We start from the raw sequence: 14127 nt of genomic DNA, 5'->3' as shown, positions 1-14127 counted from the left end.
GTTTTGTTTTTGTAATTGTTAAACTACCACTTTATTTTAATAATGCTATGTTAATTAAAAACCATTGCTCTGCTTTCGTTTTTTGGCTGTTCTAATTGTTCACTTTTTTTTTTAACAGAGCGACCATCATATGCTCCGCCCCCTGCCCCGGCCCCCACAACGGTAAGTAAAGTATTTACTATTTAAAACATTTACAGAGTGATAAACCTAAATCTTCTACATATTTAGGCATCAGTACTGTGCAATAGAGGGCTCTTGTTCATGACATTTTCTTTACTTTAGCATATAAGTCTTATTGGGTATAAAAATATCTGTTGCTGAATGAGACCTTTTGCTATATGGGCCTTCTTATAGGTAAACAAGTCTCTGGCCTGATTTAACATGTGTATGAAGCCACAGCCATTCCTAAGAGACAGCTGAAACAACTGAAGTGTGAAATTCATATAAAATCCTTAACCCAAATTATGGATGTGCACTCATTTTAAACACATTTTTGTATGCGAGTTAAAATTAGTTATGTTTTATGGGCAACTTCCTTACCCAGAAACAGCAGCTTTGTATATGAAACAAACTCCATGCTTGCTTTTCATTAAATTATATGTTGTTTGTCAGGCACGTGCTGTCATGTGTTTGTGTGTCCTTGTTCCCTTTCACAGTGCTTTAAACTGAATATGCAATGGGTTCTACTTCCAGGATATTTTTTATCTTTATTTCAAATTACTTTATTCTTACTGGTTTCTTATCTTCCCCACAACTAGTCCTAAGAAACAAACTACTGTTCCATAAATTGTTTTATTCCCTAGAGCACTAAGCAGGCAGTGACCGAGGCCCTTTTGTTTCTTCAGGAAAAGCATTGATGTGTAGTAGTAGTAGGTGGCTTATACGATTTTGTTTTGATTACCAGGTAGCTGGACGGAAGTATACAGATAACTGGAATCTGTTCTTTGGAATAGTAAAATTTATTACAGCAGTGAACTGAAGAGTATTTTAATGTTTGTTTAATTTCATGGTTCTTTTCTGAATAAATGTAATGTATCTTTATTTTTTAAAGATCATACATATGGAGAATAGTGACCCAATCTTATCTATACTGAATACAGTCCATATATACAATTGCAAAGCCAGGTTTGTCAAGTTCCAGAATGTATCCATTTATTAGGGATAACTAATTAATTTTGTACCTATACACTGTTGTATGCCCACAAATGTGATGCGTCTATGTTCACATACAACCACTGCAAGGTCCCTAAACATTTGTTCTCTGCTTACGCTTATTAAAGTTGTTAATAAGCCAGTACTTCAAAGATTGTAAAATTAACTCATATTTGTGTTCTTGTAAGGTGAGTGTACTCTGACGTTTCCCCACTCTAGCTTTTTCATGTCATATGCAAATCATTTTCATTTTGTGGAATTTTTTTCTTTTATTTTGATATCTAATTTATTTTCTTTGTTTGCTCTCATTTCTCATTCGTGTTTTTGTCTCATTTGTTTCCATCAGCAATTGCCCAGCACACCAGGGTTTGTGGGATACAATCCATACAGCCATCTTGCCTACAACAACTACAGGCTGGGAGGGAACCCAGGCAGCAACAGCAGGGTAACGGTAGGAGATTGAAATGATGTGTGACCTGAGGCGTTTCAGAACAGCCGAAACTGGGGATTGTGCTTTCAGATGAGACTGGCCTGTATTCGCTAAGTGGAGTTGTCTGTGACGTGTTCATAAATGGTCCTTAAATATCTCTGCCGGTGGTTCAGTAATGTGACTTTCCTGTCGGAGTTTATACTTGGTTCTACGTAGTTGAGAATTGATTAAAAGATCTTCTTGTTGACCTAATATATCCAATTTAGGCTGGATGATAATCCATGTTGTTGTGGAGACTTGAATATGTATCAAGGTTGCTACAGTGTCATTTTCATACCTAGATAAAACTGTATTAGGTTGAATGGGTTTAAAAATAGGTATTTTGCATTAATCTGTTTCTGCAGTTTTTGGTTCCAATAAGATTATTTCCATGACTGCTCTTTTAATCAAAAGGTTTTCTGAGTATGATATACATTTTGAGTTGCTATGCAAATTATCTGTAATGGATCTGCTTTTTTTGGGTTTGGTTAAAGTCTCTAGCCTTTTCTCTTTATAATTTTTTTATTTTATTTTTTTTTTAAATAAATTTTCCACAGTGTGGTCTTGAAGACTTATTTTACATGTCTGTTTTGAATCCGTATAATTTTATTAAAAATACAAAGATTAATACGGACAATCAATTGAGAATAACAACATAAGACTGAAAATATTCAGTACAATTGGAACATAGGTGAGGTACTAAAAGCAGAATATGGGAGGTAGCAGTTTGCAAGAGGTAAAACCATTAAGAGCATCATGTACATTTATGGAGAGACAATAGAGTGGGGATGAGCCCTATAGGGGCAAACACAAAAGAGGGGAAGGGTGAATGGTACAAGCAGAGCCAGATCCCCACACGGGCTTGATAACGGTGAGGTGTGAGGGGGTTGCAAATAAGAAGTTGAATGATTAGAGCAAAGTGTCTTAAGGGTCATTCCACATCAGATCACCCATAAATAAATGAGATGTCCACCACCCATCTCAGATTTTTACTATATTTATTTATTTTGATGAGAGGATGTAAAAAAAAACCCACCTATTTCTGCCAAATATATTGACTAACTAAAGGCCCGTACACACTGGTCGATATATCGGCCGTTCTCTTGAACGGCCGATACATCGCGGGACCGTCTGCCAGTGTGTACAGGCGATACGTCTGTGAACTCCGTCGTTCACAGACGTATCGCGTCGGCTGCGCAGCACAGCCGACGGCCAATATATCTAACGATATATTGGCGCGTCGCTGTGTGTGTACGGGGCGGTCGTCCGACCGCCCGTACACATGCTGCGGCGCCCGGGGGTGATTGACAGGTGAACTGGGCGGGCGCCCGCCCAGTTCATGACGTCAGTCCCCCGACGGATCGGGCAGTGTGTATGCACAGCACACTGCCCGATCCCTACATAGATATATCTGCAGATCAATTGATCTGCAGATATATCTACTAGTGTGTACCCACCTTTACTGTTCGTTTCTGAAATATTATATTTAAAATGTATTAAACTATTTACGGCTTGTTTATTTAAATTATTACCAGTGGTTATTAAGGAATTTCAACAAATTTTGGTCCCCTAAGGTAACTTTTTTTCCTTCCGAAACTAAACCAAATTAGTTTATCTGCCTTACGTTTCAAGTTACAGCAATAATGCAAGCTTTTGGAACAGAATTAGAAATAACATTACTCAAATGTCAACTTCATTGTGTTTTTTCTCCACTATGAAAGAGTACCGTGCAGACTTTTTTTGTGGTAGCAACGTATACCTTTTTTAAGCACCTAAAAAAAATTGGGATATCTAATGTTGATTTAACCTAGTGTATTGCATACATACCGTATATACTCGAGTATAAGCCGACTTTTTCAGCACTTTTTTTTTGTGCTGAAAAAGCCACTTCGGCTTATACTCAAGTGAGTATTTAGGAGGGACACGGAGGGCACAGCGCGCGGCTCTCCTGTGTCCTTCCTGCGGCGTGTGTGTGTGTGTGTGTGTGTGTGTGTGTGTGTGTGTGTGTGTTAAAGGAAGTGCACGAACCGGCACTTCCTTTAACACACACACACGCCGCTGCTGCCGGAGACACAGGAGAGCCACGCGCTGTGCCCTCCGTGTCCCTCCTTCAGAAGACAGCGCGTGAGCGACGGAGGGTAAGTAACAAACTGGCACTGTGGGGCATATCTGGCACTGTGGGGCATAGCTGGAAGCATGAGGGCATATCTGGCACTGTGGGGCATAGCTGGCAGCATATCTGGCACATCTGGCATTGTGGGGCATATCTGGCACTGTGGGGGCATATCTGGCACTGTGGGGGCATATCTGGCACTATGAGGGCTGTGTACGGCTCGAGCTGCATTTCCCACCCTAGGCTTATACTCGAGTCAATAAGTTTTCCCAGGCTTTTGTGGTAAAATTAGGTGCCTCGGCTTATATTCGGGTCGACTTATACTCTAGTATATACATTAATTTACACCAGAAAGCATGCTGTTAAAAACCATACCTAAAAAGTGAACAAAACAAACGGAAGCAATAGGATAAACCACCTGTACAGAAACTGATGGGAAGTAGATTCTCTTTCCAAACCAAAACAACTTTGCAGAGAAAAAAAGAGGGAGACTGACTGACTGAAAGAGAGTCAATCATGCGGCTGCTCCTCCAAAGTGTATACTTGGTAGTCATTTAAATACTGACTGCCATATTACAATCTACTCAATAACCGCTGGATTACATAGATGGGACCACTTTACAGATGAAGAAAAATAACTTTTGATTCTGAGGTTTGAAATACAGTAACCAGTGATTCTGGAACCTCCGTCTGCTACCATCATGAAAAGGAACTGCTGTTAAACTATGAAGAATTTCAGAAAACATGCTGTAATCGTTTCTCACCAAAAAAAATAGCCTGAACAAGGTTAAAGTGAAGTGGGCCAGAGAACATGGGGATAGACGTATGATGGTTCGTTACCGTTTCACTGAATGTATTATTGCTTTTTCTTTTTTTTTTGCGCTAAATGACGGCCTTCCCCTTATCAGCGCCACTGTTCTGCTGATGACAGCGATGTATGTAAGGTTATATCAACTGCCCGGCTTGCATTTCACCTTTACCAATACCACTAGGTCTGACTGGCATTGCTGCTTTACCCTATCTGGTTTGGCGCGGGCGCCACTGGGAGAATTCTGTTACCTCCACTTGTCCGCTGGTCCTTGGTGTCCACAAATAATGAATGCGCAGATCAAGCTGGCGCAGGGGTCATTGGGAAAGGGCAGTCCGGCATATGCGCGGACGTTACAGGCCAGCCGAAAGGGACAGCTGAAAGAGGGAGTGCGCACATATCACCAGCAGGAAATTTAGCGCACATCCACATCGGCTGTATGAATGATGATACATCAACCCGCTTCACAGCGATCCGGAGGTGAAGTAGGTCCACACACATAAGGAACGAAGCATGAAGAATAATTTACCCCATAGTGAGTGTCAACTTCATGCTGTTAAGTCAAGACAGAAACCTTGCCCAAAATGAAGAATTCAACTGTCACACTTTAAAGAACAAACAGACATAGGGGGTCATTCCGAGTTGATCGCTTGCTAGCTACTTTTTGCAGCTGTGCGAACGCATAGTCGCTGCCCACTGGGGAGTGTATTTTAGCTTTGCAAGTGTGCGAACGCCTGTGCAGCCGAGCGGTACAAAAACAGTTTGTGCAGTTTTTGAGTAGGTCTGAACTTACTCAGCCGCTGCGATCACTTCAGCCTGTCCGGTCCCGCAATTTACGTCACACCCGCCCTGCAAATGCTTGGACACGCCTGCGTTTTTCCAACCACTCCCTGAAAACGCTCAGTTACCCATAAACGCCTTCTTTCTGTCATTCTTGCGTTCGGCTGTGCGAGTGGATTCTTCGTTAAATCCATCGCCCAGCAGCAATCCGCTTTGTACCCGTATGACACACCTGAAAAACGGCAGCGTGCGATCAGGTCGGAATGACCCCCATAGATATGCCACCAGAAGATGTTGTATCCCCGTGAAGAGTATAACTGAACCTGCAGAAACAGATGAGCTGAATTAAAGTATTATAAAGCTTTGTTGTACACCAATGAACTTGCATGGGGTAAAGAAGACACCAGGAGGCATACGTTAAAAGAAAAAGAGCAGGCGCATAAAGCCCATCAAGAGAAGCTTACTCAAATATCTCTTCCTAGCACATCACTAGAACCACTCCAAAATTGGGTATACGGTATTATTCAATGTAATGAGGAGGAACAAGATGTGCTGGTACACTTCATGAAATGAAACCCATCAATAAATATGTTGTCCTGACCTTCAAGAGATAAGTATTCCTTTCATTCATGTCCTCTGTAATGAAAGTGCATACTGTCCAAGTGGGCACTGGAAGATAGTATACACTGTCTGTTGACACTTTTTAAGGAAGATTACAGACCGTTACAACAGGTTCCAAACAAGGGAAAATAATGTGATTGCTGACTCAACTTCAGCATACCCCCCATCGTGACCCTCTCCAGGCGGGACGAAATTATCTGCTTCTGGACTTTTCTTTTAATTTATGATTGCTGGTAGTGTTCACTCTAGGATTATTATTTTTTTAGGGCAGGGTGCCAATCACGGGGAGGGCACATTTTTAAGTTAGAAGGGCAAAATTAGGTACATACTATAATGCTTGGTGCTCCCATTACTATAGGTGAAAGCATGGACAGTGTGTGCCGAAGGTGCGCAGCAAAAATTTAGGGGCATTTTTTCGTGGGGAAGGGGCGTGGCCACATAATAGTGGTAATTCACATTACACCACACAGTAGTGCACCTAATACACATTGCGCCAGGTAGAACCTCCTATACACACTGCGACAGGTAGAGCACGTTATACACATTGCACCAGGTAGAGAGCATTGAGGCACACTGCACCAGGTAGAGAGCACTGGGAGGGAGGGGTAGACGGACACAGGGCAGATGCAGATCGGCACTCACCGTTGTGGAGGAGGGCGCTGTGCTGGGTCAGCGGGGCCGGTCTCTTGCTGCTGATGGCGGAGCCCAGGTCAGTGCGCAGCGCCGTGGTGAGGGGGAATCAAACATGCCTGAGGACTGGCGGGAGACACCGCAGGCTCTGATTGGCTGCTTCTCCCCGCTGCATGCGGGGGGGGAGTGGCAGTCCTTTGGGGATTAGCAGGGCGGGCACAAACGGGCAGAGCGCATTCTGTCACTCAGAAAAGGGGCAGGGCGCAGCGCCCTGCGAAAGAAGCTTAGCGTGAACACCAGTTGGCACCTGTGTTGAACAAGTTAATGGACAAGAAAGATGTTGGCAATCCTAAATTAAGAGGGAAGTCCAGGAGCAGAGCAATCTTCATCATTATTATTATTATTATTATTATTATTTTTTTCTATACTATGAAACAGATTAACATCCTGATTTATTTATATATATTTTGTTTTGTGGCAGGGATGTATACCTTTTTGTTAAGCGCCTAAAAGTTTTTTTTTTAAATGGGATCTCTTATGTTGCTGTACAGTAACTCGAAAACGTAGTTCAGATAAATTTGGTTTGGATTCGGGGGGATAAGTTTCCTTACGGGTCCAAATTTCGTGGTGAATCCTTAATAAACACCCATGATACATCAAATAAACTGGAATAAATAAGTCACGATTAGTAAATAGTTTAATAAATTGAAAAATCTATATTTCGAAATCTAATGGTCAGGCAGTCGAGATATTTGGCAGAAATAGTTTTTGACATCTCCAAACTAAAAATGTTTCGTAAAGATCTGAGATGGGTGGTAAACACACCTGGTTAAACAGACATGTAATGACCGCTAGGTGTATACGCCCTGCAATATGAGTAGGGAAAAGCGAGGTAGGAATTGTTAAAGAGAGTGGCTGAGCTGGGGCGATAAGGGAGGTATTGGGGGAGGGGGGCGTAATAATGATGATGGAAACAGTGAATATACAGTTAAGTAAGGCCAGGAAGAATTGCAATATGAGTCCTATACCAGGATGGCCATACTGAGAAATACGCTAATGCAGTTGTATATGCAACGCAACTGCTAATCTCAGCAAGTGATTCTGCCACCTAGACATCAAGAGATGCCCGCCGGAGCTACCGACTCATCCGCAATTGCGTACCCATGCACATCCTATACACAAGAATGGGAAACATTGACTGTTCGAGTAGGGCTATAGCTACACAGATTGCCCGAAGAGGTAGTCATGCGGGCGCCATGTTTTTGTATGCTAGAGTCCGCAGCTGATGTCAGACACGCCCCCAAAAAGACCATGACACGCCTGCGTTTTCTCTCGCGTCCTACGCGATACTGGGATGGTAAGAGTTACCATGGATATAGATGGGGTCCATTGGAGCCTGGCACTTTAAAAATTCTTCAGTGTGCTGGCTCCTCCCCTCTATGCCCCTCCTGCAGACTGTTTAAAAAGAAATGTACCCAAGGAGCCGGGTGCATTCTCTAGAGCTCCAGAGAGGTTTTCTTCAAAACTTTATTTTAGTTTTATTTTCAGGCTGGCACAAGTCTGCCTGCATCGTGGGACTTGGGAGGGAAGTGGGGGGTGGAGACCAGACTAACCTCTTAAAGTGTTAATGGTCCGTCTCCCCGCTGACAGGACATAGCTCCTGAGGTTGTGTTTCGCATTACCCCCAGGGTGTGCACGCACTCCAACAGCATGCTGCCACCCCTAATAGAGCTGAAGACGCTGTAGTGGTAAGTACAGAAATCAGGGTCCCAGTTAGCAGGTACCCGGTTACAATGGCGGCATAAGGGCACGGTGGGCACTCGGCGCTGCGGTGCCTGCTGCAAATTCCCACGCTGACTCAGTAAAAGGGTTTTAATCCCGTTTTCTGGAGAAAGGGAATGTTTGCCAGTATAAACTCTGCAAGGACCGTGCGCCATTAAGAGGGTGGGGCTTTCCGAAGAGCGGGACCAGCTGCTCAGAGGCACCATTTCCTGCTGCATCACACTACAGGCTGCATGCGGGGAAGCGCTGCTCCTTCAAGTACCCTCAAAAACACCTTGTTACTGATACCAGTACATAGTGGGGAGCAATATGTTGTATGTATATACATGGGAAACTTGTTACTTTATTAAGGCTCTAGTTTTCTGCCCGGTAAAGCATTGCTTTAGATGATAGAGGCAATGGTGTGCTGGTTCTCTACCTCTCTCTCACTCCATCCAGGCTTACACTGGGTCTCTGTGTTATTCACTGCTCCTATGTGTGCACTGCTGTATAAACATGTCTGGACATGTCAGTCCTGCAGCACAAAGTTTTCTCACTCTCCAGGGGGTCTCTGCTGTGTACACAGTGCAGTCCCCCTTCACAAGGAAGCAGCACAAAGGGACCTGAGTGTCTGGATTCAATAAAAGGGGTGTTGTCTAACATATCCTCTGAACTGGCCACTGCCAGGCAGTAAAGATATGTCTTAATAAGAAATCTATGGATGATTTTCTGACTCATACTACTGATCTCAGACCTGTCTCTCAGCCCCCTCTGCTGGTTTCTCAGAAACGCACATTACCCAATGTGCTCCAATCTGACTCTGATAATGAAAGGCCAGATTTGGAGGAAGGGGAAGTTGGGGTGGATGAAGGAGACAGTACTCTGTCTCAGGGTGTGGAAGCCCTTATATATTCTATTAGGGAGGTCCTAAATATCCCTGATAAAGAGGCAGAACCTTAGGAGGAGGAGTTTTTTTTAATATAAAACAAGTCTACTGCCACCTTTCCTGTGTCTGTGGAATTAAACACACTTTTTAAAGAGGCGTGGGTTAATTCTGACAAGAAATTTCAAACCCCTAAGTGATTGCTAAACACCTTCCCGTTCCCCACGGAGGATGGGAAAGTGTGGGAAAATCCTCTACCTATGAATACCTCAGTGTCCAGGCTGTCACTTAAGATTGTGCTGCCTGTACCTGGTGCTATCTCCTTAAAAGACCCTGTTGATCGTAAGATTGAGACTACGCTCAAATCCATTTGCTGCAGTGGATGTCGCACAGAGACCCACCATTGCTTGTAGTTGGATCACAAAGGCCATTGTTAAATGGTTTGGTAACATAATAGAGGGTTTTGATACCATGCCTCAGGATGAGATAACACTCCTGCGACATATTCAGGATTCGGCTAACTTGAGTGAGGCACTTAGAGATTGGCATTATCACCACACGCTCTACTATTATGGCTGTATCAGCGCGCAGGGCTCTGTGGCTGCGACAGTGGATGGCAGACGCCGATTCCAAAAAGGGTGTTGAAAACCTTCCCTGCACGGGGAAGACTTTGGGGAAGTACTGAACAATTTGTTTTCACAGGTTACTGCCGGTAAGTCCGACCGGATATGCCTATCCCGGCCCCTCTCTCCGGTCCTTTTGTGTGGCCAGATTTAAGGGCAGAGCCAGAGGTGCTTCCAACGCTGCTTGGGGAAACCAAGGTAAAGCATGCAGACCAGCAGCAGCTGGTTCCCTGGAACAGAGTTCAGGCTCTGCCTCCACCAGGCTCTCCCTCCGCATGACGGTTGGCCCCAGCCTCAAGTGGAAGTTCAGGTGGGTGTTCGCCTCAAATATTAAAGCCATGTTTGGACAGAATCCTGCCGGGATCCTTGGGTGAGAGACCTGAGGGTATATGCAATTCCGGGCGAATTGCGGCACTTTTTCGCCCGTTTTTAAATTCGACACAATTCGACCGTCGAATTCCGGCAGGTGGGTGCCAGAATTCGACATATTCAATAAAAAACGAATTTGACAGTCCCGCTGTCGAAAAACGGCCGATTTGACGGATTTTGATTAGATTTTTATAAATGTTTAAAAAAACAATAAAAAACCCGAAAAAAAATTGCGTGGGGTCCCCCCTCCTAAGCATAACCAGCCTCGGGCTCTTTGAGCCGGTCCTGGTTGCCAAAATACGGGGGAAAAAATGACAGGGGATCCCCCGTATTTTAACAACCAGCACCGGGCTCTGCGCCTGGTCCTGGTGCAAAAAATACGGGGGACAAAGAGTAGGGGTCCCCCGTATTTTTTGTACCAGCACCGGGCTCCACTAGCTGGACAGATAATGCCACAGCCGGGGGTCACTTTTATACAGCGCTCTGCGGCCGTGGCATTAAATACCCAACTAGTCACCCCTGGCCGGGGTACCCTGGAGGAGTGGGGACCCCTTCAATCAAGGGGTCCCCCCCCAGCCACCCAAGGGCCAGGGGTAAAGCCCGAGGCTGCCCCCCCCCCATCCGAGGGCTGCGGATGGGGGGCCGATAGCCTTGTTGAAAATGTAAGAATATTGTTTCTCTAACGTCCTAAGTGGATGCTGGGGACTCCGTAAGGACCATGGGGAATAGCGGCTCCGCAGGAGACTGGGCACAAAAGTAAAGCTTTAGAACTACCTGGTGTGCACTGGCTCCTCCCCCTATGACCCTCCTCCAAGCCTCAGTTAGATTTTTGTGCCCGAACGAGAAGGGTGCACACTAGGTGGCTCTCCTGAGCTGCTTAGTGAAAAGTTTAGTTTTAGGTTTTTTATGTTCAGTGAGACCTGCTGGCAACAGGCTCACTGCATCGAGGGACTAAGGGGAGAAGAAGCGAACTCACCTGCGTGCAGAGTGGATTGGGCTTCTTAGGCTACTGGACATTAGCTCCAGAGGGACCGATCACAGGCCCAGCCATGGATAGGTCCCAGAGCCGCGCCGCCGGCCCCCTTACAGAGCCAGAAGACAGAAGAGGTCCGGAAAATCGGCGGCAGAAGACGTCCTGTCTTCAACAAGGTAGCGCACAGCACTGCAGCTGTGCGCCATTGCTCTCAGCACACTTCACACTCCGGTCACTGAGGGTGCAGGGTGCTGGGGGGGGGGCGCCCTGAGACGCAATAAAAACACCTTGGATGGCAAAAAAATGCATCACATATAGCTCCTGGGCTATATGGATGAATTTAACCCCTGCCAGAATACACAGAAAAACGGGAGATAGGCTCCGCCCCCTTAGCGGCGGCCTTATCTCCTCAGCACACTGGCGCCATTTTCCCTCACAGCTCCGTTGGAGGGAAGCTCCCTGGCTCTCCCCTGCAGTCACTACACTACAGAAAGGGTTAAAAAAGAGAGGGGGGCACTAATTACGCGCAGTATTAAAAATACAGCAGCTATAAGGGGAAAAACACTTATATAAGGTTATCCCTGTATATATATATATATAGCGCTCTGGTGTGTGCTGGCAAACTCTCCCTCTGTCTCCCCAAAGGGCTAGTGGGGTCCTGTATCAGAGCATTCCCTGTGTGTGTGCTGTGTGTCGGTACGTTGTGTCGACATGTATGAGGAGAAAAATGATGTGGAGACGGAGCAGATTGCCTGTAATAGTGATGTCACCCCCTAGGGGGTCGACACCTGAGTGGATGAACTGTTGGAAGGAATTACGTGACAGTGTCAGCTCTGTATAAAAGACAGTGGTTGACATGAGACAGCCGGCTACTCAGTTTGTGCCTGTCCAGACGTCTCATAGGCCGTCAGGGGCTCTAAAGCGCCCGTTACCTCAGATGGCAGATATAGACGCCGACACGGATACTGACTCCAGTGTCGACGGTGAAGAGACAAATGTGACTTCCAGTAGGGCCACACGTTACATGATTGAGGCAATGAAAAATGTTTTACACATTTCTGATAATACGAGTACCACCAAAAAGGGGTATTATGTTCGGTGAGGAAAAACTACCTGTAGTTTTCCTGAATCTGAGAAATTAAATGAGGTGTGTGATGATGCGTGGGTTTCCCCCGATAACAACTGATAATTTCTAGAATGTTATTGGTATTATATCCTTTTCCGCCAGAGGTTAGGTTGCGTTGGGAAACACCCCCTAGGGTGGATAAAGCGCTCACACGCTTGTAAGAACAAGGGCTCTACCCTCTCCTGAGATGGCCGCCCTTAAGGATCCTGCTGATAGAAAGCAGGAGGGTATCCTAAAATGTATTTACACACATACTGGTGTTATACTGCGACCAGCAATCGCCTCAGCCTGGATGTGCAGTGCTGGGTTGGCGTGGTCTGATTCCCTGACTGAAAATATTGATACCCTAGATAGGGACAGTATATTATTGCCTATAGAGCATTTAAAAGATGCATTTCTATATATGCGTGATGCACAGCGGAATATTTGCCGACTGGCATCAAGTCTAAGTGCGTTGTCCATTTCTGCCAGTAGAGGGTTATGGACACGACAGTGGTCAGGTGATGCGGATTCCAAACGGCATTTGGAAGTATTGCCTTATTAAGGGGAGGAGTTATTTGGGGTCGGTCTTTCAGACCTGGTGGCCACGGCAACAGCTGGGAAATCCACGTTTGTACCCCAGGTCGCCTCTCAACATAAGAAGACGCCGTATTATCAGGCGCAGTCTTTTCGTGGGCAAGCGGGCAAAAGGTTCCTCATTTCTGCCCCGTGACAGAGGGAGAGGAAAAAGGCTGCAGAAATCAGCCAGTTCCCAGGAACAGAAGCCCTCTCCCGCCTCTGCCAAGCCCTCAGTATGACGCTGGGGCTTTACAAGCAGAATCGGGCACGGTGGGGGCCCGTCTCAATGAATTTCAGCGCGCAGTGGGCTCACTCGCAAATAGACCCCTGGATCCTTCAGGTGATATCTCAGGGGTACAAATTGGAATTCGAGACGTCTCCCCCTCGCCGTTTCCTAAAGTCTGCTTTACCGATGTCTCCTTCTGACAGGGAGGCAGTTTTGGAAGCCATTCACAAGCTGTATTCCCAGCAGGTGATAATCAAGGTACCCCTCCTGCAACAGGGAACGGGGTATTATTCCACACTGTTGTGGTACCGAAGTCGGACGGCTCGGTGAGACCGATTCTAAATCTAAAATCTTGAACACTTACATACGGAGGTTCAAATTCAAGATTGAGTCACTCAGAGCAGTGATTGCGAACCTGGAAGAAGGGGACTACATGATGTCTCGGGACATCAAGGATGCTTACCTTCATGTCCCAAATTTACCCTTCTCACCAAGGGTACCTCAGGTTTATGGTACAGAACTGTCACTATCAGTTTCAGACGCTGCCGTATGGATGGTCCACGGCACCCCGGGTCTTTACCAAGGTAATGGCCGAAATGATGATACTCCTTCGAAGGAAGGGAATTTTAGTTATCCCTTACTTGGACGATTCCCTGATAAGGGTAAGATCCAGGGAACAGTTGGAGGTCGGTGTAGCACTATCTCAGGTAGTGTTGCGGCAACACGATTGGATTCTCAATATTCCAAAATCACAGCTGATTCCGACGACTCGTCTTCTGTTCCTAGGGATGTTCCTGGACACAGTCCAGAAAAAGGTGTTTCTCCCGGAGGAGAAAGTCAGGGAGTTATCCGAGCTAGTCGGGAACCTCCTATAACCGAGCCAAGTCTCAGTACATCAATGAAATGGTTCTGGGAAAAATGGTGGCTTCCTACGAAGCAATCCCATTCGGCAGATTCCACGCGAGAACTTTCCAGTGGGACCTGCTGGACAAATGGTCCGGGTCGCATCTTCAGATGCATCAGCGGATAACCCTG

At 45.7% G+C, this 14127-nt stretch overlaps 1 protein-coding gene across 6 annotated transcripts in view; it reads left to right on the top strand.

Moving 5' to 3' along the window:
* SMARCE1 (SWI/SNF related, matrix associated, actin dependent regulator of chromatin, subfamily e, member 1) overlaps window positions 1-14127 on the top strand; it is a 111230-nt gene that overhangs the window by 35938 nt on the left and 61165 nt on the right. For 4 of the 6 annotated variants that reach the window (XM_063959795.1, XM_063959797.1, XM_063959793.1 and 1 more), the window contains exons 3-4: window positions 119-162; window positions 1499-1603. In XM_063959795.1, the coding sequence (XP_063815865.1) occupies window positions 119-162; window positions 1499-1603 (149 nt within the window). The remainder of the gene's footprint in view (window positions 1-118; window positions 163-1498; window positions 1604-14127) is intronic. The other 2 variants (XM_063959796.1, XM_063959798.1) reach the window with 2 other exon arrangements.

The sequence above is a fragment of the Pseudophryne corroboree genome, chromosome 3 (genome assembly GCF_028390025.1).
Source record: "Pseudophryne corroboree isolate aPseCor3 chromosome 3, aPseCor3.hap2, whole genome shotgun sequence".
Classification (NCBI taxonomy): domain Eukaryota; kingdom Metazoa; phylum Chordata; class Amphibia; order Anura; family Myobatrachidae; genus Pseudophryne; species Pseudophryne corroboree.
This window is presented reverse-complemented; position numbering and strand designations above follow the sequence as displayed.